Source organism: Chelonia mydas, chromosome 2, assembly GCF_015237465.2.
Source record: "Chelonia mydas isolate rCheMyd1 chromosome 2, rCheMyd1.pri.v2, whole genome shotgun sequence".
NCBI classification, from domain to species: domain Eukaryota; kingdom Metazoa; phylum Chordata; order Testudines; family Cheloniidae; genus Chelonia; species Chelonia mydas.
In genome coordinates this window covers 212704027-212726415 of record NC_057850.1, presented here as the reverse complement: position 1 = coordinate 212726415, position 22389 = coordinate 212704027, and the positions used below count along the sequence as shown (strand labels likewise).

The window sequence follows — 22389 nt, the reverse complement described above, 5'->3', positions numbered from 1 at the left end:
GGTACGACAGCTTCAATAAGAGAGATTGAAGAAGCCCTCCCATCAGACTATCCCCTAGGCCAGGGGTCATAGCACTCACCTGCAAGATGTGGGAAGCCCCTGTTCAAATCTCCTCAGGCAGAGGAAGGAACTGAACCCTGGTCTTGCACATCTGAGTGCACAGGGCTAAGGTTAAAAGGTGGGCAGCACCTCTTCCTCCTGCCAGGTTTTGAATGGAAACCACTCTGGAAGGTGGTCTCTGAGTACGTCTACCGGGTTGGGCCCCACACATGACTTTGGCAGACAAATGGCTGTTGTTCCCCACTTCATGGATTGCTATGGGGCCTAGGTAGGTGATAGGTGGCCGGATGCTTAGAGTGAGGCTGGAGTGCACATGCTCAGAAGCAGAAACGTAAGTGCCTAGGGAACTTTTATTGCAAAATGGAGAAGCTGAGAGAGTTTAGGTGCCCACAGGGTTAGCTGGCAGCAGAGTGGGAGTTTGGTGGATGGCAGTAGAGCTTGAAAACAGGACTGGTCTGGAGGTCAGGTGCCCAAGCACCTTTATGGGTCTGGGCTCTCATGTAAAATCTATTTAGACAAAGGATTTTTGTGTGTGAAGGTTCTGGCACCTGAACCCAGTCTTACTGCACCACTTTGGGCATGCTCACATTCGCTTACTCACAAAAGGGTAGCCTGGCGTCTGAGAAGCCCCATGGTGCCATCGATACGTACACCTCTCTGTATATACAATGCTCCATACAGCAGAAAACGGAATCATATGAGCAGCATTACGCTAGTTCAGACCTAAGGTTTGATCATTTAAATTAATAAAAAATTACATGCCAATTTTTCTTCATGAGCTGTTCAACTCCCAAGATGCACAGTTCAAATCCCCTGAAGCAGCTGTTCTTAGACTTGTAGAAACCCAGGCTCACTGAAATCAATTACGTCAACTTTCAATAAACTTTCAGATAAAGACAGTTAATCAATTACCATTGTTTTCATTTTGCCACAGGGTCTGTGCAGCATTTTTTATTTTAAAAAGATGCACTAAAGTCAGAATATGCAACCAGAGCTGAACCACAATAAATCACGATGAACACAAGGCTGCGTAAGACAATCAATCTGTAATTTTCACAGAATGATTAACTAGCCTATTGTCCCACTTTCAGCTCAGCCTGTACATGCAGGGCACAGTAAAATCCTGTGACAATGGCACTCTGGCTTTGAAGGACACTGAAACCTGACAAATGCTGTCGCCCTCACAATTATTACAGAAGTTCTCTTTGTAACACAATGTGAGGTTTTATCTACAGACTCCTGTTTTCAGGGTGCTATTACTCCAGCTCAAGTAGCAGACTTGAATAAATGTTCACGATCAAGTCCCAGTGTAGAACTGTTTATTAATTGCTTTTCTTTTTAAAAATAAGTTTTAAGTATCTCTAGCTCTTTTTTAACTTAAAAGTACAAAAAAATTGGATAGGGCACAGCCTGAGAATTCAAAGCTAACTTTACTTTTCAAAATGACATTTTACGATGGATTAATCCATACTGTGAATGAATGAGTTCCACCATTTTAGAAAAACCTGGGGAAAGCTACAGTTCCAGTTTGTCTGGTTAAAAATGGGTGGATCACACCGCTATTTTTGTATCTAAAATATGAGGAGGATTCAGAGCAAATGCAGATACTTTGCTGCACTTGTGCAGGACCCAAAAATGACCGGAGAATCATTTATAGTTCAGAGGTCTATGATCCGTGACCTAACAGCTGCTTTAAAACCATTACGGTCTCAGCGGCCTTGTTTACACTGGGTATTTTTCAGTAAAATTTTCCACCTTTGTGTTCATTGGAGCAGCTCCTGGGAACTTTAATGGAGATTTGCTGCCACCATTTTAATAGCCACAGAGGCAAACTCTGCTCAGAGCAGGTCAACATGATATTTCGGGTTAGTGGCCCACCTGAGATGGTGAGAATCTTTATGGATTTCAGTGAGCACTGGGACTGGGATCTGAAATGCCAGCAGACCATCTCCATTAGTGCTTCCAACATTGCTGCCCCCAGTGGAGTTATGTGGGTGAGCACAAATATAGGGTGAAAAAAGTTTAGTGCAGATAAAGCCCTGGTTATACATCCAGATGAGCCATAATTCATAGAATCATAGAATATCAGGGTTGGAAGAGACCTCAGGAGGTCATCTAGTACAACCCCCTGCTCAAAGCAGGACCGATCCCCAATTAAATCATCCCAGCCAGGGCTTTGTCAAGCCTGACCTTAAAATCTTCCACCACCTCCCTAGGTAACACATTCCAGTGTTTCACCACCCTCCTAGTGAAAAAGTTTTTCCTAATATCCAACCTAAATCTCCCCCACTGCAACTTGAGACCATTACTCCTTGTTCTGTCATCCGCTACCACTGGGAACAGTCTAGAGCCATCCTCTTTGGAACCCCCTTTCAGGTAGTTGAATGAGGGGGGATTTGATAGCTGCTTTCTTCTCTTCTGTAGACTAAACATCCCCAGTTCCCTCAGCCTCTCCTCATAACTCATGTGTTCCAGTCCCCTAATCATTTTTGTTGCCCTCCGCTGAACTCTTTCCAATTTTTCCACATCCTTCTTGTTGTGTGGGGCCCAAAACTAGACACAGTACTCCAGAAGAGGCCTCACCAGTGTCGAATAGAGGGGAACGATCATGTCCCTCGATCTGCTGGCAATGCCCCTACTTATACATCCCAAAAATTACAAAGGACCAACTTATATTGTGCTGTACAAACCTACCAAAATGACAGTTTATGCCCCACCACACTTACAGTCTAGAAATCAAGACGACAGTTGGAGGAGCTGAATAAACAAGGCAAGGTTGGAGCAGTGGGGTTGGGGTAACAAAAATAATAGGGTATGTGCGTTTAAAATATTTTGGAATTCTGTAGTTAAGCAGCTACAATTGTTGGAGGAATATAATTTTGAAAGTGTTTCCAGGCTTAGGATGTATGGATTTTATAGAGGCTTATTTGTTTTTTTTAAAGGAAATTGAGGTACCAAAAGTTACACTTCAAGACACTTTAGCCAAGCCTTAAATTCACAACACAGATGCTCAGAAGCGAGGCTGAAAATGCGGTTTTGCATCCTGTTGTGCTTCACTTTTGCAGCTTTTAAGGACAAACTTCCTCCCAGCCCCCCACTGCGACCTTGCACTCCATGTGCTTTATAAAAATATGCTAATGAGTGTGAATATAATGTAACTGGAATATGCTTTACGCAAAAGGTCTCTTGTAAGGTATCATTACAAAGCTTATAATCTACTGAGTGTGTTCATCCTATTTGTCTGAATATATGATTCTCGTATCTAAAACTAGAAATATGAAGTTAACTCTGAAGTCCTACTGTAATTATGCAAAGTGTGGGCCATTAATGGTGGTTTAGAATCTTGATGGCTCCCATTGACCAGACAATTGGTTGTAAATGGCTCTGTTTACTTGCAAGCCTTCCTGTGAGTCAGGCTGGAAAGAATGGAGGCTTGGGGTCCGTCTCACAGGACATCTGACCATGTCACCTGCTATTGGAATCCATCTTAAACCTGGTGCTTTTTCATTTAGAAGGAGGGGTGGGGACCCAGAGAGACAAAAGATTCCCGCCTTGTGCCAAAGCAATAAAAGGGGGTGGAACAGAACAAAGGGGGCTGCAGTCATGAGAAAACCCCTAGTTATCACCTGAGCTGGAACTAACAAGAACTGTACCGGGGAAAGGATTGGGCCTGGACTAAGAAAGAAGCTTACTGGAACATCTCTGAAGGTGAGATTTACCTGTATTCAGTTTCTTAAATGTATTAGGCTTAGACTTGCGTGTTTTGTTTTATTTTGCTTGGTAACTTACTTTGTTCTGTCTGTTACTACTTGAAACCACTTAAATCCTACTTTTTATACTTAATAAAATCACTTTTGTTTATTGATTAACCCAAAGTAAGTGACTGATACCTGGGGGAGCAAACAGCTGTGCATTTCTCTCTATCAGTGTTATAGAGGGCAGACAATTTCAGAGTTTACCCTGTATAAGGTTTGTACAGAGTAAAACGGACTGATTTTGGGTTTGGATCCCATTGGGAGCTGGGTGTCTGGCTGCTGGAGATAAGCGACTTGCTGAGCAGTTTTTGGTTAAAGTCTGCAGCTTTGGGGGCATGGACCAGACCTGGGTCTATGTTGCAGCAGGCTAGTGTGTCTGGCCTAACAAGACAGGGTTCTGGAGTCCCAAGCTGGCAGCGGAAAACGGGCTCAGAGGTAATTCCAGACCGTCAGGTGACAGTCCCAAGGGGGTCTCTGTGACCGAACCCATCACACCCACCATAACTGAGATCAATAGTATGAGACAAGGATTAAGTGTCAGGTTGCCATGCAGTGATGGGGCACTCAGTCCAAGAAGCAGCGAAAGATGTATGAAAGAGCTCCCTGAAGGAACAGAGCTGTTTCCCGCTTTGATTTTGTCTATATTTCTTATGGGTCTGGTTGTGGTGACATAAAGCCACTGAGATCTCCCAGTCAACTCAACTCTACAGTACATGGCAGTCTCTCCTTTGGGCACTGGGAAGCTGCCACGCCCCTGGGAAGCTTGGATGTGGTGTTCTTATTTAGTTTTCAAGCAATTAGTTCAAGGCTCCGATTCATGGACTCAGTTGTCTAACTGATCATGAGGCAGGCAAGAAGACTTGGATTAATTAATTGTGGATGCAATTAATTGCTGGTGCAAAATTGCATCTACAGGAAAGGAATGGGATAGAAGTCCCTTTAAAACAAAGGGCCCAAATGTATAATTGACTGAAAAACAAACATTGCACAGTGTGTTTTGCAAACTTACCCAAGTTACAAAGCTAAAGTGAAGGCTGACACTCCTTTAACGTCCTCGAATTTAAAAGGAGCGGGGAGAAGCAGAAGAGACAATGAGTTGCAGAAGAATCTGAGTACAGGGTTTTCTTGCCAACCTACTGCATTACTATTTGTGAGTGGCCTGAGGCAATGAGATGAATTATTAGCTGCTGTTTGAAAGCTGGTCAGATTTCATCGTCAGATGAATGGCGCATACTGCACTCAACAATGACACTAACATTCCAGCTGAAAAAAAGAAGGTCCTTAGTATGTCTTTTTTTTCTTTTTTGTCAAAACCATTTTATTAAAGGAGAGTTAGTGTCACAACAGGCTCAAGAAACACATGCTTATCAAATCAGTTTGATGAAAACTACTCCTAACGGAAAACTTGAATGCTTTCAAGGCGTGTGTAAGCAATAGTGACATCCAACTTCTGCTTTGCATGTACAAATCCTGTTGGCGCAATGAAAAACTCAGGAAGGATGCGCTCTGGGTAATATTTTTGGTCTTGTGTAGTGCAGTTTGTCTAATAATTTAAATCAGAGAGACCATGAATACAGCAGCTTGACAGACCCAAATATAATCCTTCAATAATTTAGCCCCAGCTTGGATTTTTCACTACGGATACTAACAAAACAGATTGAATTTACATCGTAACATAGTAGTGGCAAATACAATCATTATTTGACTCATGCAGCCTCTCCCATTCCACGATCTTTTGATTTGCACAAGAAATATTATAAAAAAATAGGTTTATAATTTATATTTCACTCTCGCATTAGCTCCGCAACACCTCAGGCCATGACAGTGTTTCAGCAGGTATCCTAATATGGCTAGAATTCTGCCCTAATTTTTAACCTCACTTGGTAAGTCCACATAGAAAATAAATGCAAACTCTTTATACAAAACAAGATCAAATAATTGTACCTATATAAAAGGGGGTTAAATCCCTTTAGTTTTATTGTAATGGCACATACTTTATAGTTTCACAACAGCATACTGTTTTTGTTGTAGTCTTCTAAACCCAAAGATAGTGTTAATGAACGGAAGAGTGAGAGTTACGATAGGCCACAGGCTCATGCATTGAGCAATTCATGTTCTTTATCTGTTTTCCCAACAGCATCAGGATTGGATAACGGGTCAAGGTCAGCAAAAAGACTGAACCAAGCAGTCAGGTCTTTAGGATTCTTTGCAGGTTCTGGAATAGTGAAATATACCATGTCAGAATTCTTGCTGGTTTTAAACATAGTTGATTTAATGCAGAAGATCATACAAAGTGAATGCCATGAGTATTGTTAAACTGATGAAGAAAATACATCTCCTTCTAGAAATAGTGTAATGAATTACATTTCAACATATTACTTGCAACAAAATTAAATACTCACCCATTTCTGTAGAAATGCATGTAGCACATCAGTCTATATAGGTATTTATATGCCCCCCAATTTTAAATATCTGAGCACTTCCTAATTATTTGAAGATACAAATAATTTCTCCCCCCCCCCCGCCCATCTCCCTGTTTCCAGCCTCTAGGAGAAATTTCTATGAGGAACACTTTACATTTACTTTGCCCAATCTTTCAGCAAACCCCAACCAAAGCCAATGGGAGGTTTGTCCTGGTAAAGGATGCAGGATTGCACTCTTTGCAATATAATTCACTTGTTGCTACAGGCACCTCAAAGCACACAGATTACTGTAACATGGGGCACGTCACTGAAATAACTTCTTAATCAGCAGGTTCAGTTAGGACTCTATTCTACCATATCAGCCATAATGTCTTTCCTGAACTTCAGCACAAATGAGGCTCAGTTCAGAGTGAGTGCATGTGGATGCAACTCTACGGCTCACAGATTTCCGAGCAGAAACCCCCGTGTTTCATCTGCTATTTCACTGGAACTTAAATGACTGCTCATTACATTTCACCAGGCTTAGTGCCAGCAAATAAAGATATATATATATATTTATTTTCCAACACCAACTATCTAAAGTATAAACAGTGATTAAAGTATTTAATTAGCGTGCACATACAATTCCTGAAGGTAAATGTATTATGCAAATCATCTTGGAGTAACGGAAAACACTTATAATGAACATATCACCTTTCGCAGGCATCTTGTTGGTGTTCACATTCAGGCTGTTTGATTTCTGTGCTGGCTGTGGTATAGATGGAGGGCTAACACTGTTAGCTGCCCAGCCTAAAAATCAATAACATAGTTGCATTAGTGTCAATGAACAGTAATTACTTAATGAACTCATATCATCCTGGGTACTTTACAGCAGAATACTCATATCAGCTGATGGAGTCATACCCCAGCCTCACCCCTTTACCAGTTACGGTTACTGCTGCTCACATTCTCCCTCATTCCCATAGAGATTAGCAGTTAACTTCTGCAAAGGAGCAATGTCCTTGAGAAGAGCGTATCTGCTGACTAGTCACACGTTCCGACAGGCTAAGGCAATCGTGTGCTTTCTATCCGCACAGCCAAATGTCCAGTCTGCCTAAAAGAGCACTCTTCCTGCCTCCCTCCTAACAAGACCACCTTCCAGGACATTTAAAAAAAATAATCAGAATTAGTTCCTGTGCACAGAAGCTCCAGTGCAGACAATCCAGTCAGGCAGGAGGGTGGGTGGGTAGGAGGGAGGATTGTTAACATTTTAATTGTGGTAAATGAGACTACGATTTAGTTAAAATCTGACCCACGCTGTACTTTTTTCTTCTACTGTTGCTTTTGTGTAGTTCCATGGACCATCATTTCATTTTATTGTCTAAAGCGAAGTATTTAAAGGGACACTTAACTTGAAGCTATTTTTAAATGATAAATTTTGAAAAATTCCAGGTCCTTTTAAAGCACCTTTAAATAGCATACCCAGAACTTTAGTCTTTAGGTTCCTTTTCAAAAAGATTTTATACGCGTGGTTTTTCTCTTCCTTGGGTTTAAACTTCTTTTCAGCAAGGGAAAAAACTAACTACACAAAGTAAACAGCAAAAATGATTACACACAAAGTGCTGCTGTAACATATACACACAGGCACCACAGTCAACAGTGGGAACACAACCCACCAACTTTAGCACCAGAACTCCCTGTCTTTACCACAGAGTGAAAAAAAACAACCCTCTTTTTCCTGTGAGAGAGCTGTGGATGATGCAATCGCGGGGCTCAGCCAGGAGAGGAAGACAGGATCACAAGCACTAGGGTTATATATTACACTGTTAAACGTGCACACAGGAAAATAGGACTTTCCCCCCTAAATTATTTCATTTACAGTTATCTGAGGTGCTACTTGTAGCTATAATGGGTGCACGTTATTTCAGTCCTTTCATTTTTATGATAAGAACATAAGACTAGTTGGTTATAGGGTATACGCTACCATAAGTCTAACCATGATATGTGGTACTATGTCTGTGTATATATGTAGCCAGATCCTTTTCCCAGTAATCCAATCATAATGTCTTTTCTGCATGTGGACTTACTTACCCAACCACCAATTTTAGTGATCAATGGCACCTAATTCTATGACATCTTAAGTGCCATATATCAATTGTTAGCATTCAGAATATCCTCATTTGTTCTCATCTCCCTTCTTTCTACAAGCCCACACCTTCCTTCTCTTCTCTGTCTCCCATAGGTTCATTCCACTTTCCTCTTCCTCCATCCCTCTATTTACTTTCTTATCTTTTGCCATGCCTGTCAGATACTAGGTTGTGGTGCCATTGGGACCTGTTCCAAAGGCCATTTAAGATAAAGTCACTAGACCCTAGAGTCTTGCTCGCTTCAGTAGACAACTGCCATTACTGTGGTGATCTGTCCTCTTTCTATTTGACTGGTACGTAAAGCGGTTCCCCTCTGTTTATAATTAATGCCAAGACCATTTTATTAAAATAGAGAGTCGGCATGTTTTATAGGCCTGGGCTACACTACCATGGTAAATCGATCTAATTTACGCAACTTCAGTTACGTGAATAACATAACTGAAATCGACGTAGTTAGATCCACTTACCGTGGTGGCTACACTGTGTTGTGTCGATGGGAGAGCATCTCCTGTCAACTTCCCTTATGCTTCTCGGGGAGGTGTAGTACACAAATCGATGGGAGCATGCTCTCCCATTGATTTAGCGTGTCTTCACCAGACCTGCTAAATCGACACTCGCGGCATCGATTGCAGCAGTATTGATCTGTCGGTAAGTGTAGACATGCCCACAGAATCACATAAAATTAGAGGTGGCAGGGGCCTTTTATGTCCTTTCCCTGCCAATGTACTGTAGCAGGTTGTCACCAACTCTAGTAAGAAGGGAAAAGAGATGGAAGCCTAGGGCAGAGATGCATTGTCTATATTCATACAGGCAAACTGGACAATTGTGCCCAGACCCCTCACCAGTGGGCCGCTACCTCCTTAAAAGGTGACCCTCCTTAAAAGGTGACCTATTAAAAGTTTAAACGTACATACCACTAAGTTAGGCTTCTTTTATTATTTATCATTCTGTCAGTCAATCTGCTTGGGAAAGGCTTACACTAGATTGCACCAAAGCCCTTGTAAATTCATGTGCCACATCCACCTCCTCATCTTTTTCTTTTAAATCTTGTCACAGTTTCATTAATGGACAACCGGTGCAGAGCTAGAGGTATCTGGTTTGGATGGAGGGTTTTTCTGGTTTGTGTGTGTATTCTAGACTGCAGATGTCTGGTAATTCTAGTAGAAGTTTTTTCTGACACACAATATGTATCATAACTTTACAATATTTGCACACTAGTAGCTGTTTTCCTTCGCTGTCTTCCACAATGAAATCCTGATGACCATGGACTTATTCTTCTGGGGCTTTTGTGCCATGAAGCATTTTTTAACTTGCTCCCACAATTTGTAATACAGTATTGTTTTAAATCCCACGCATGCGCACAATGCTCCCTGTCTAATGAATGGCCAATAGAAATGTAGGAATTTGCTGCCCCTCTAGTTGAGGTGGGTTTAAACTACCCAGCAAGATATAACGTTAGATACAAGCAAGGGAGCAGGGGCACTGCCTGTATCAGCAGTTCTCAAACTTCATTGCACCATGACCCCCTTCCAACAACAAAAATTACTACATGACCCAGGAGGGGGAACTGAAGCCCAGTCACACCCCAGCCTTGCCTGCCCCAGGCCGGTGGGGGGGCCAAATCTGAAGCCCAAGGGTTTCTGCCTTGGGCAGGAGGCATGTAACCTTAGTCCCCCTTCCCAGGGCCAAAGCCCTGGGTGGTGAGGTTTGGGCTTTGGCTTCGGCCTCAGGCACTGGCAAGCCTAACACCACCCGGGGTGACACCATTAAAATGGGGTTGTGACCCACTTTGGGTCCCGACCCACAGTTTGAGAACCCCTGGCCTATATAAACAAACTGCACTTGGAAAGGGATGAAGGCAACATGAATTGAGTAAACATTTCCAGTGTTTTTCTGGAGTTTCCTGGATAAACATTTGTCCCCCCCTTTGGCATAGTGGTGTTTTATCAGTGTTTATTGGTTAGTACCAGAAATCAGAAGCCCCATTCATATGCCAATAGTTGGCAATGGATAGGCTGAGTCGGTTAAGCAAACAAGGCCAAATTCTAATTTCACAGAAACGAATGGGAATTTTGCCTGGAAACTTTCTCCCACTGACTTCTGTGAGACCAGTATTTGGCTCAAAGAATTAACTGATGGGAGATTTACACTGATGAGACTGGCAGACCACAAATCTGAACATATTGTAGAACAGTATTTAACTCTCATGTTGTTTTTCCTTTTTGTCCTTGCACTAAGATTTGGGGAGCAGAACACCTCTGAACGAGATACTGGACTTTGCTCTTGCTTGACTAGAACAGACAGTTCAGCAAGTAAACCAACGTAAAAAAAAAGTCCACAATACAAACTGCTGCTTTTTGTGACAAAATGCTGGATCTGAAAAGCACTGCTTTAAGAGATTACCAGCATATCTTTATGAAGTAGTCTCATGTACTGTATTCCCATTACCACTATAGAGCAAGTTAGAGAGAGGAATGTTGCCGAGGGAAAAAAAAAAAGTGCAATTTATAAATTTGAAAGCATTTGTTGGCCTTGAGTCTATTCTGGTTTGGCAGTTCACTGAGAGTGGCTTTATGTCATGACTAGACAAAAAGATTATCAGTGAGACAGTAAGGAAGTCAAGCAGCTTCCTTTTCATCCCTGCAAATGTGGGAAGTTTAAAAAAAAAAAAAAGTTACCACAATTCAATTTAGAAATGGAACCAGCAAGTTGTACATTTTTCTCCAGCTGAATGATAGGTCTATACAGATAATGTTAATAAGAGTCCTTTAATTATTATGGATAAGTAAATGGGATTGAAAGTATAGGAAGAGGAAAGCTAATGTTCCCTTTAAAAAGGGCAGCTGAACGAGACAGCTACATCTGCAGTGGAATATAAAAACTTAGAGAGAGATATTGTTTGTTAACCAAGAACTTTTATAAATAAAACTGGCTTGCTTTCTCCTTTAGAAAAAACAACAACAACAACAACAACTTGTACTTCAGTATTAAGAGGCTCCATTTGAGATCAGGCCCCACCGTGTGAGATACTATACGTACATATAGTAAAAGACAGTTTCTGGCCCTCAGGGTATCATTGATACGTTGCACTAAAACAAAGGTGGCTGGCCCAAGTCAGCTGACTCACGCTCACAAAGCTATAAAATTGCAGTGTAGACATTCATTCCAAGAGGCCGGGCACCAGCCCGAGCCTGAATGTCTACACTGCAATTTTATAGCCCCACAGCCCAAGCTGGAGTCAGCTGACATGGGCCAGCCACAGGCATTTTATTGCAGTGTAGACATACCATAAGAGTTTACACTCTAAATCAGTAAAGGTTAAGAACCACTGTTCTAAATAGACAAGATGGACAAAAATTGGGAACTGAAGTAGAGCAAGACTAAGGTCCCAAATCTTGAAAAACTTACGTAAGTGCAAGACACCCACTCACCATGTAGAGAGGACTGTAAATCATTCATGTTTTGGTCTAAGAGCTGTGAGGGAAGAAAGCCTGAGGGTGCTGCCGCTGAAGAGGGAGCGCTCTCCATGTCTCCGCCTGAAGAGGCAGTGGAGAGCTCAGTGAGCGGGTCTTCTCCAAAGACAGCTGTCCACTCTCTGCTGAATTCCCCCTCATCCAACGAGGAAGCATTGAGGATCTCATTCAGCAATACCATATCATCCTTATTACCAGACTCAGGCTCCAGGGACGTTGCAAGATGGTCTTTAAAAGCTGATTTTAAATAAAACGTGGGGAACCAGACAAATTACTAGAGATGAATTAACTTTCAGGGAAACAAATGAAGAACAAAGTGGAATACAGAAAACTTCAATTCAGTTTTAATACACTGAATAATATTCAGATTGAAAACTCGGTATGGATGTCTATGGTTTCCCACTTCCAAACCCAGTTTCTGCGGACAAGTTCAGTTGCAGCTTATGCAGCAAGCTATTCTTTGATAGGTACCTGAAAACAATTACCTCCACTGAGACTTTTTTCCATTTAAAATGCAATACAAGTTCATAATTGCTGGTTACACAACAAACAAAGCACTGTATAGTCCAAGGTTTAATAAACTCTAGAAGGCTGCTTTTCTGCTTGCTGTCTGGGTCCCTGTTATATGTGAACTCTAAAAAGACTCACTTGACCTTAAATTAAATCAGATTGCTGCATGCCACAAATAGAAGGCTGCCTGTGTAAGATTCAAATATATAGCAAATATTTGTTCAGTTGGATTGTTGACCCATCAATGAATGACTGGATCAGCTGGGGGTCTCTATTTGAGAAAACTGCATACTAGACATGTTGAGGGGGAATTTTCAAAGACATTCAGCATTGGCCTAATTCTTCTCCCATTGAAGTCAATGTTAAAACTCCCATTAATTTTAAGAACAGCACTGAGTACTTTTGAAAGTCCCAGTGCTTAACCCTCGTTATCCTCTTGACCTGTTTCCCATTCTATATCAAGGGAACTGTGGTTAAAGAAGCTGCTAGGTTAGTGTTTTTAAAAAGTCTACTCCCCCCCCGGCCCTGCCAACACAGACATACACAGCACACACAATTCCTGATCATAACTATTAACCCTCTAGTTTACATCCGATATTGTCCCAGTACTCAAACGGAAAGAAACCCCTCTATATTTAATCAACAAATGTTACTTTCATCTTCACCCAGAAACGTTTAGAGCTTCAGGTACATTGAGGGAGTATTCTGATAATGAAAACAGTGGTTTCCATCTTCTACTTAGCGTTGGTTATAAGTCTGATACTACCACAGTACTGAAACTGAACACTTTACCTCAATTAGGTATATCTCAAGCATGTGAAAGCACAAGAGGCAGCTTCATTTTGCAAAGCTTCAGATGACTAGTTATCTTTCTTTGTCCTCCACTTCTGCTTACATACAACTGTAGAGATTACAGATGCTTTTAATGTTTTTGGCATAAGAGATCATAAGAATGGACAACAGGATCTCTTGAGGGAAAATGGCCACTACATTTTATTGCAATGTAACTCCCTACTTCAATATATTCTTTTTTTAATGACCATAATGATTTACAATGAAGTGACCACAGTGGAGAACTTGAGTTTTAAAGGGACATGAGTTAATATCACATAGGAGAATATAAACACCTATATATGAGGAACGAGTAAACCAGCTCCTCTAAAATAAGAACCAGCCTGAATTTTTAGCCAATATTAAGGTAAAATCCAAACATTTTAACATCTTTTTAATTTACATTTTTATATGGCTCTGCATTTCCTAGGTAGGATCAAAAATGGAAAGAGCACAAAAAAGCCTATTCTCCTGGGATTCCTATTCGAAATTACCAGAAGTATCACAAGAAAACCTATTCTCATGAGATTTTCACCCCACCTCCCTCATCTCAGAGGAGTGGCTAAGAACATTAATACCTTCAAAACTTTTCAAAGTTCATCTACCGGTACCATATATTTACAGTGCACTCAGGACTATGGTAACAACAGTGCTCTCTCTAGTATTTCTCAGGCATTTATCACTCTGATATCTAAGCACTCATATTCTTCTAGTGTTTCAGCAGGAAATGTTTTACTTTCATGAAGTTTCAAGACTAGCAGGAGAAGATAACGTGTATTAAGAATGTTTGTTACTAGTGATAATGTGATACCATTACTGCACCTCACCACAGATTAAATTGACCACAACAGGAAGAAGGTTTCAAGTGATACAGCTCAGATCAAAACTATGCTAAGTTTGCAGTTTTCATGTGTGTCACACCTAGTTAGTGAAGAAATTATACATGAAGATTTAAATCTGAAAACTCAATTTCTTCTGACTATTCTAGTGTGGTAGCTGTACTAGGTCACAAGTTATGGATTTTCTTACTTCATACAAATACGAAAGTGTCGGAGGCGGGTTTTACTTTTTGTTTTTCTCCTTTGCTTTCTACCCACCATTTCCTCTCCGCTGTGCATTTTCCCACCATATCCTTTCCTTGCCTGCACACACAGCTCTTAGCCCTGAAAATGTTTAACCACCACATTAAAAAAAATCTTGTGATCACATTCCATTTTTGTCTGTTTGAATACACGTAACATGTATGTGTCCTTTAGAACCATGCTTCATTCTGTAGGGTATTTAAAAAAAAAAAAAAAGGAGAGAGAAGAATAATGTGCAACATGAGGGCTCAACAACACAGAAAGCGAATTAGGACTTGTGTGTATACACAAAAATTGTGCCACTTTAACTATACCAGTAGAGTTAAAGTGGTAAAATCCCCCCTCGCATGGATGCAGTTGTACAGGTATCAAGGTGTTTATACCAGTAGATATTATTCTAATAAAATGAGAGGAATAAGGTATACCACCATAAGCACCTTTACACCAGCATAACCGCCACCATGCTAAGGATTGTACAGATCTAACTCTTTCAGAAATTGTTACATTGGTTCAAACCCTGTACACAGACCAGGCCTTACCTGTGACTCCAGTAGGAATGTTCGACATAGAAGATGGTGGAAGTGGTGGAAAAAGGAAAGAGAGAAAAAGGCCACTACCAGGCACAAGAGGGACACAATATTAAGCCACAAAACAAAAACTCATCACGTTTAAGCGTTAATACATGGAGATTCTGGGGCTCTCTATTACACATGTGACTGAGGAATCATCACTATGTCTGCATCTCCATGGCCCTGGATAATATTTCCATCAGCACTTCAGAAACAGAGTTGTGAAAATAACTATTTTTTTCAGTTTTCTGACAATTCCAAAAATTACTTTTGGATTGACCTGAAAATGAATTTTTTTGAATTTTTCCACAAACCCAAAAAATAATAAACTTCATTTAGACCCAAAATGCAACATTTTGTTCAACTTGAAATGAATGGTTTTGTTTTGATTTTGAGCTTCTTAAAATTTTTGAAGCATAAAACAGAACTTTCAAAATGACTTTTCATTTTGAATCAAAAAAATCTTCATTTCAAAAATGTCAATTTTTTTTTTTTTTTACAAAAACAATTCAGCAAATTCAAAACAAATTTGCAACATATTTTGTTAACATTTTTTGGCAAAAACTAAGGTTTGGTTGAAAAACTTTTTTTCCCCCAGACAGTTCCGTTGTCTTAACTAAAGTGAAGCTATCTGTATCCACTCCTTCCCATTTGGAATTCTGTACTTCATAGGCTCTTCCTCAGATAGCCTAAAATATATTCACCAATCTATCTGACTCAGCTACATAGTGTTTTTGAGTCACAAAAGTCTGTGTGGTCTTCTGAGATAAGTAAATTAGGAGCAAATGAAACCATTGCATGAAGTGTTATTGCATTTTCATAAGATAGTACGGTACATAAAGGGTGTCATTGTGATTAGTTGGGACCTTCTTAAACGGAAGCGGGGGTAGGAGAAAAAGGCTAAAACAGCACAGTTGGGAAAGAACAGTGAACACTGCTCATTCCTTAGTGCTGACACTAGTCTAACCAGCAGAGGATACAAGTAGAGGGTATATATTATAGATTGTTCTCCCGTGTATAAATGAGAACAGCATATCTGTTTTAATTAACAAGGAGGGTCAGAGAACTCAAGAGTTCTTTTCAGTTTTTAACGGTGCTCAAATCAGTTGTTTCTGGTACTGATATCTGCCATATTTCCAAAACAAATTATAGCAGCTGTAGAGTCAGTACCAACTATAGTTTTTTCACTAAGAGGGTGGTGAAACACTGGAATGCGTTACCTAGGGAGGTGGTAGAATCTCCTTCCTTGGAAGTTTTTAAGGTCAGGCTTGACAAAGCCTTGGCTGGGATGATTTGATTGGGGATTGGTCCTGCTTTGAGCAGGGGGTTGGACTAGATGACCTCCTGAGGTCCCTTCCAACCCTGATATTCTATGATTCTATGATAGTGACCAGGTGGGCATAAAAAGCAAAGACGAATAAAAGACAGGACTATTAAACATTATGGGAAGGATGGGAATGACACTGTAACGTGCATAACGTTAGCCCCACTGAAATAAATATGAATTACGTCCTTTGCCAGAAAGACAATTATATTTTTTGGCAAATAAATTGAAGTACTGTAAATCCTATTGTACTCAATAGGGTTTACTTTTTATTTCAATATCAGATTTAGTGCCCACAAATTATGTATGCAGAGTTGAAGTTCTTTAACACTATTTAAGTACTGTAGGTGGATGATCTCATTTAGAAAAAGATAAGATTAAAAATACTTTTGGTGTTTTGCTTTTGGAAAACTGATAAAATAGATATGCATGAATTTCACATACCACTTTCTTCAGGTTTCAGGTCTAATAAATCATCTATGGCACCTAGTGGTTAAAAAGCAAAGCACAAAAAATTATTAGTCATTCATTGACTCCTTATGTAATCAATAGTTATAAATTGTAAAGTAAAGCAGTTTCAGTCTAGGTTACCTGAATTATCTTTATGGTCAAAGCTTTCTCCTAAGGTAGAAAGAATGTCCTTCCTATCTTCAGCTGTAACCAAACACATGAAGCAAGTCAAACCAAGTTCAGCGGTAGGTATATACTATCCATCACCTGACCAGTATGGTGGTGATGATTTTGAATGCCCACAGAGATACAAAGAGGCTACGAAAATAGAAATGACAATAATAATGGGAGATTTCAACTATCCCCACATTAACTGGGTACATGTCACCTCAAGATGAGATGCAGAGATAAAATTTCTAGACACCATTAATGACTGATCCTTGGAACAGCTAGTTCTAGAACCCAAGAGGGGAGAAACAATTCTTGATTTTACCCTAAGTGGAGCACAGGATCTGGTCCAAGAGATTAATGTAGCTGAACCACTTGGTAATAGTGACCATAATGTAATTAAATTTAACACCCTAAGAGAGGGGGAAATACTAAAGAAGAACTAGCATTTAACTTCAAAAAGGGGAATTTCACAAAAATGAGGAAGCAACAAACGGAAATTAAAAGGAACAGTCAGAAGAGTGAAATGCCTGCAAGCTGCATGAAAGCTACGTAAAAACACCATAATAGAGGTTCAAACTAAATACTGTATATATCCCCTCCCCGCCCCCAAGAAAAAACGGTCAGAAGACCAAAAAAATGCCACCATGGCTAAATAGCAGTCTAAAAGAGGCTGTTAGAAGCAAAGAGACATCCTTTAAAAATTGCAAGTCAAATCCTACTGAGGAAAATAGAAAAGAGCATAAACTCTAGCAAGTCAAGTGTAAAAGTATAATTAGGAAGGCCAAAAACGAATTTAAAGAGCAACTATCAAAAGACACAAAAACTAAAAGCAAAACAATTTTTGAAGTACATCAGAAGCAGGAAGCCTTCCAAACAATCAGTGGGGCCACTGGATGATCAAGGTGCTAAAGGAGCACTCAGGGAAGACAAGGTTCTTGGGGAGAAGCTAAATGAATTCTTGGCATTGATCTTCACTGCAGAGGATGTGAGGGAGATTCCCACACCTGAGCCATTCTTTTTACCTGAAAAATCTGAGGAACTGTCCCAGATTGAGGTGTCAATAGAGGAGGTTTTGGAACAAATTGATAAAATAAACAGTAAAAAGTCACCAGGAGGGTATGAACATGGGCCAGGGGCTGCTCTCAGGCCTGCCGGCCCTCTGCCCAGGGCAGGTGTAGGATCTGGGGCTCTCCAAAGCAGCTCAGGCTCCCTGGGTGGCCCAACTCCAGCTTCTGGCCTGGCAAGGGGGTGTGGCCTTGGGGGAAAGAGGAGGAGCAGTTACTCCTTAAACACCTGTCCGTAAGGTGTGAAAAAGAAAAAATATTATGGGGGACTTCAATGTGGAGATACTGCTGGCTGCATGGGACCTCCAGCATGTAAAACAGTTTAGAAAATTTGTATAATTTTTGTAACACAAAAGGTATTACACCCAACATGAGGTAACGTTCTTTTGGATCTCATAATGAAGGATAAAGATTAATCAGTCACTGTACTGGAAGTTGGTGATTGCCTAAGAAAATTTATTGGAGGAAAAATTTAAACAGAAAAAATCTGAATGAAAATGGGAGTGCTTAAGGAAGAGCTAATAGATGGCCAAAAAGCCACAATTAAACAATGACAACTTTGGCTAAAAGCCCATCTGGGACCAGTGGCAAAGTGAAAGCAGCAATTAGAGATTTTAAAAAGCAATATGACAAATGGAATAAAGGGACTTAGATAGCACTCGTTATAAATGAGAACTTATGAAAATTGATAGCAGAAGCTAGAGACATCACAGAAAAAATCCATGCCTGGCAGGGCTAAGGACAATAAAAAGGAGGCTAAGTAGATCAGGAATAAAAATGCTAGCAATGGGAATAGCCAGACGAGGATGGTAAAACTGGTAATAATGAAGCAGAAAAGGCAAAAGTGTTCAATAAATATTTCTGTTTGGTATTTGGAAAGAAGCAGGATTGCGTACTTGTGTCATATGAAGATGACGAAGTACTTTCTGGTCCATCAGAAACTTAGGCCCAGATCCTCAAAGATATTCAGGTGCCTAACTCCCACTGATACCAATGGTGACTTGATTTCAATGGGAGTTAGGTGCCTGAATACCTCTGAAGATCTGGGCCTGAGTAAACTACATCTACCAGGGATAAACATTTTAAAATCAGCAGGCCCAGGTCACTTGCACCCAAAAGAGTTGGATGAGAAGATCTCTGGCTCACTGATATTAAATTTTAATACATCTTGCAATACCAGGGAAATTCCAAAGGAAGGGAAGTTTGCTAATGTGCCAATATTAAAAAAAAAAAAAAAGGATCGCGTGGGCTGGTTTCTGGTTAGCTGGTTGTCAACTCCAGACAAAATAATGGAAAAGCTGATATGGAATTTAATTGATAAAGAATTAAAAGGACAGAAATATAATTATCAGGGGGTAGCCGTGTTAGTCTGTATCCACAAAAACAACAAGGAGTCTGGTGACACCTTAAAGACTAGCAGATTTATTTGGGCATAAGCTTTCGTGGGTAAAAAACCCAGACTCCTTGTTGTTTTTGAGAAATATAATTAAAATGTCAGTCAACACGGTTTTATGGCAAATAGTTCTTCTTGAACAAAGCTGATTTAATTCTTTGATGAGATTACAAGTTTGATTGATAAAGGGAACTGCATGGGGGTAATATACTTTGACTTTTCTAAGGTGTTTAGATTTAGTACCGCACAACATTCTGATTAAATGAGCACCATACAATACCAATAAAACTCAGGTTAAACAGATTAAAAAATGGCTAACTGACAGATCTCAAAAAAGCAGTTGCCAACGGGGAATCATCACTGAATGGGAGGCGTTTCTATTGGGACTCCACAGGATCAATACTATACTAGAACCTATTCAACATTTTCATCAATGATTTGGAAGTAACTATAATATAACTGTTGATAAAATCTGTAAATGACAAAAATATGCAGAAAGGTATGAGGACAGAGCAGTGATGCTGAGTTACCTGGATCACCTTTTACTTGGGCCTATTGAAACAAAATGCATTTTAATACAGCCAAATGGAAGATTATACAGGTAGGAACAAGGAATGCAGGCCATACCTATAGAATGGGGACTGTATCCTGGGAAAGCAGTGACTCGGAAAAGGATTTAGGGTCATAACGGACAAGCAACTCAACATGAGCTGCAAGTGCCAGGCTGAGGCAAAAAGGGCTAACGTAATCCTTGGCATTGGTAAGACTAATACTGGAATACTGTGCATAGTTCTGGTTTCCACATTTTTAAAAGGACGTTGAAAAATTGGAGAGAGTGCAGAAAAGAGCCAGCAAATTCAAGGGGTGAAGAAAATATCTTATATTGAGAGACTTAGACTTCAGTCTGTTTAGTTTGTCAAACAGAAGATTGAAATCAAGTCACTTTTCAGTGTACCAGGAAAGTGAATCAGTACCCTCAAAAGGAAAAAATGCTGGATATTAAAAGGGCTCTTTAGTTTAGTGGAAAACTATATAACAAGAACCTACATCTGGAAGCTGAATCCAGAGAAATTCAAATTAGAGATAAGGCACAAAATTTTAACAGTGAGCGTGATAAACCACTGCAGCCAACTAGCAAGGAAAGTAATGGATTCTCCATCTCTTCAGATCAAGACTGGATGTCTAAAACACGTCTTCCAGAAAGGCAGACACAAGTTATTGGGCTCAAAACAGGAGCAACTGGATGAAATTTAATAACCTGTGACACGCAGGAGTTCAGACTAGATGATGTAATGGACCCTTCTGGGCTTAATTCTATGAATCTCTATGAAATAGCTTGAGGAAAGTAATACATACATTACATAGATCAACACAACTGAGAAAGATTAAGATATAAAATAATACCTGAATAGGTTGGTTCCTTGCTGTGGTTTTCCTCATCTAATGAAATCAACCTTAAATTGGAGAGTGAAAAAAATTAAGAGCACACTTCTATGTTTTAGTGTCATATCTTGTAAAAGGTAGAAACTTTGGATACCTTTCCTTTTTCAGTTGTACCACAATAACATTACATCAGTAGCAATAAAACAGTAATTTACATTAATCCCTTTACTTCCCAAGTAAAGTTGTTGCCTTCTAATATTTTGTCTGCAAAATCTATTAAAGATTAAAGTGGGTTGAAGAGAAACTGTCAAGTGGCTTAAGTCCCATTTTTATCTACCTAAAAATCTGTAATGGACGATATACAACCGGATTCTGTGCATCCATGTTTTGTTTTGCCCACTTACACTAAGGAGCTATAACCATCCCCCACGAAAACATTTTGCATTCTGCCCTTTGGGTCTATGGCAGCAATTAAATAGTATGGGCCAGATTCACTCCTAGTGCAAGTCCACTGACTCGTCAAGTTACATCCATGTCAGTGTTAGCACAGATTTGGAAAGAATGAATCAACAGTGCTGATGGTCTGAACAGACAACATAAGGTCTGGTCTTCACACAATTTTTATTATAACCATTTTGATTAGTGGTATATTTTACCAAATGGATGCAGTTATCTATATAGCTATCTATATATGCCTAATATAACTGCATCCACAGTAGTGGGGGTTGCATTGCTTTAACTATACTGGTATAGTAAAAGCAGTACAATTTGTGTGTGTAGACAAGCCCTAAGATTATTTAAAAACAAAACAAAAAACCCCAGCCGTGCTAATTTAACTTGTGTTCACAACATAAGTAAAATTCAACAGCTGTCAAATGCAGAAAGGCCAAGGGGTTGTCTTATTGACTTAAACCAATGATCTCATAGTTGAATACCAGAAGAATAAATGACCTGATGAGAGTAATGTAAGTTCATTAAGCAAGCTAGTGAGTTCAATTCCAACCCTGCAAAGTCAGATATTTAAAATATATTTTAAAAGGCTTTAGTGATTTGATGGGGATTTATACTTATTTTTTCTAAAGCCTTAGAAATAGTTATTAATATTTTTGTTTTAAGGAAGAAAATGACAGAGGGAAACTGTTCTTTCTTCTCTGTTACAGAGGGTTGGGAAAAGCCATGACACAAGCAAGTGTGCCTATTACATGACAGCTAATGTATTTTCTGGCAAGATCTACAATACTATGTCTAGTATGAAAGCAGACCTCTTGCATGAACCACGATTCAAGCACTCAGGATAGGTGTACTGTTTTGCTTTTGTTTTTAAATGTAGCAGGAATTCAGGCAATATGGGGCCTGGGGAAGCTTCAGAGAATAATCATAGAAGTATGACTGGAAGGGACCTCGAGAGGTCATCTAGTCCAGTCCCCTGCACTCAAGACAGGACTACGTACTAACTAGCTCATTCCTAATACTCTTTTCCTTATTCTAGAAGTTCCTTCTTCAGTTTAAGGAGAATTTTTTTTCCGTGATTCGTTACTAGTGTCTCATTACAAGCAATGGATTCACAATAGTGCTGTGAAAACAGACATCTGCACAAGGTCACTTGGCTGTGTCCTTTCTAACCTGTTTAACACCCAAATAGGACTCACTTAAAACCTGTTAGCTAGTGGATAATGTCTTCAGATTCTTTTATTTGTTTACAAATGCAACAGTCTTTCCAAAAGATTTCTAAAAACCAGCCAAACAAAACCCAGTAACTAGCAATCAAATTGTTC

The 22389-nt window shown here is 39.9% G+C and overlaps 1 protein-coding gene across 6 annotated transcripts in view; it reads right to left on the bottom strand.

The window, feature by feature from the left end:
* Nucleotides 1-5106: 5106 nt before the first annotated feature.
* The window catches only part of ICA1 (islet cell autoantigen 1), an 85288-nt gene continuing 68005 nt past the window's right edge, over nucleotides 5107-22389 (bottom strand). For all 6 annotated transcript variants that reach the window (XM_037890613.2, XM_037890614.2, XM_043541151.1 and 3 more), the window contains 6 exons: nucleotides 20636-20685; nucleotides 16745-16807; nucleotides 16598-16639; nucleotides 11796-12074; nucleotides 6932-7027; nucleotides 5107-6030 (listed from right to left, as the gene is read on the bottom strand). In XM_037890613.2, coding sequence (XP_037746541.1) covers nucleotides 5909-6030; nucleotides 6932-7027; nucleotides 11796-12074; nucleotides 16598-16639; nucleotides 16745-16807; nucleotides 20636-20685 — 652 coding nt within the window. In that variant the 3' untranslated portion in view covers nucleotides 5107-5908. The remainder of the gene's footprint in view (nucleotides 6031-6931; nucleotides 7028-11795; nucleotides 12075-16597; nucleotides 16640-16744; nucleotides 16808-20635; nucleotides 20686-22389) is intronic.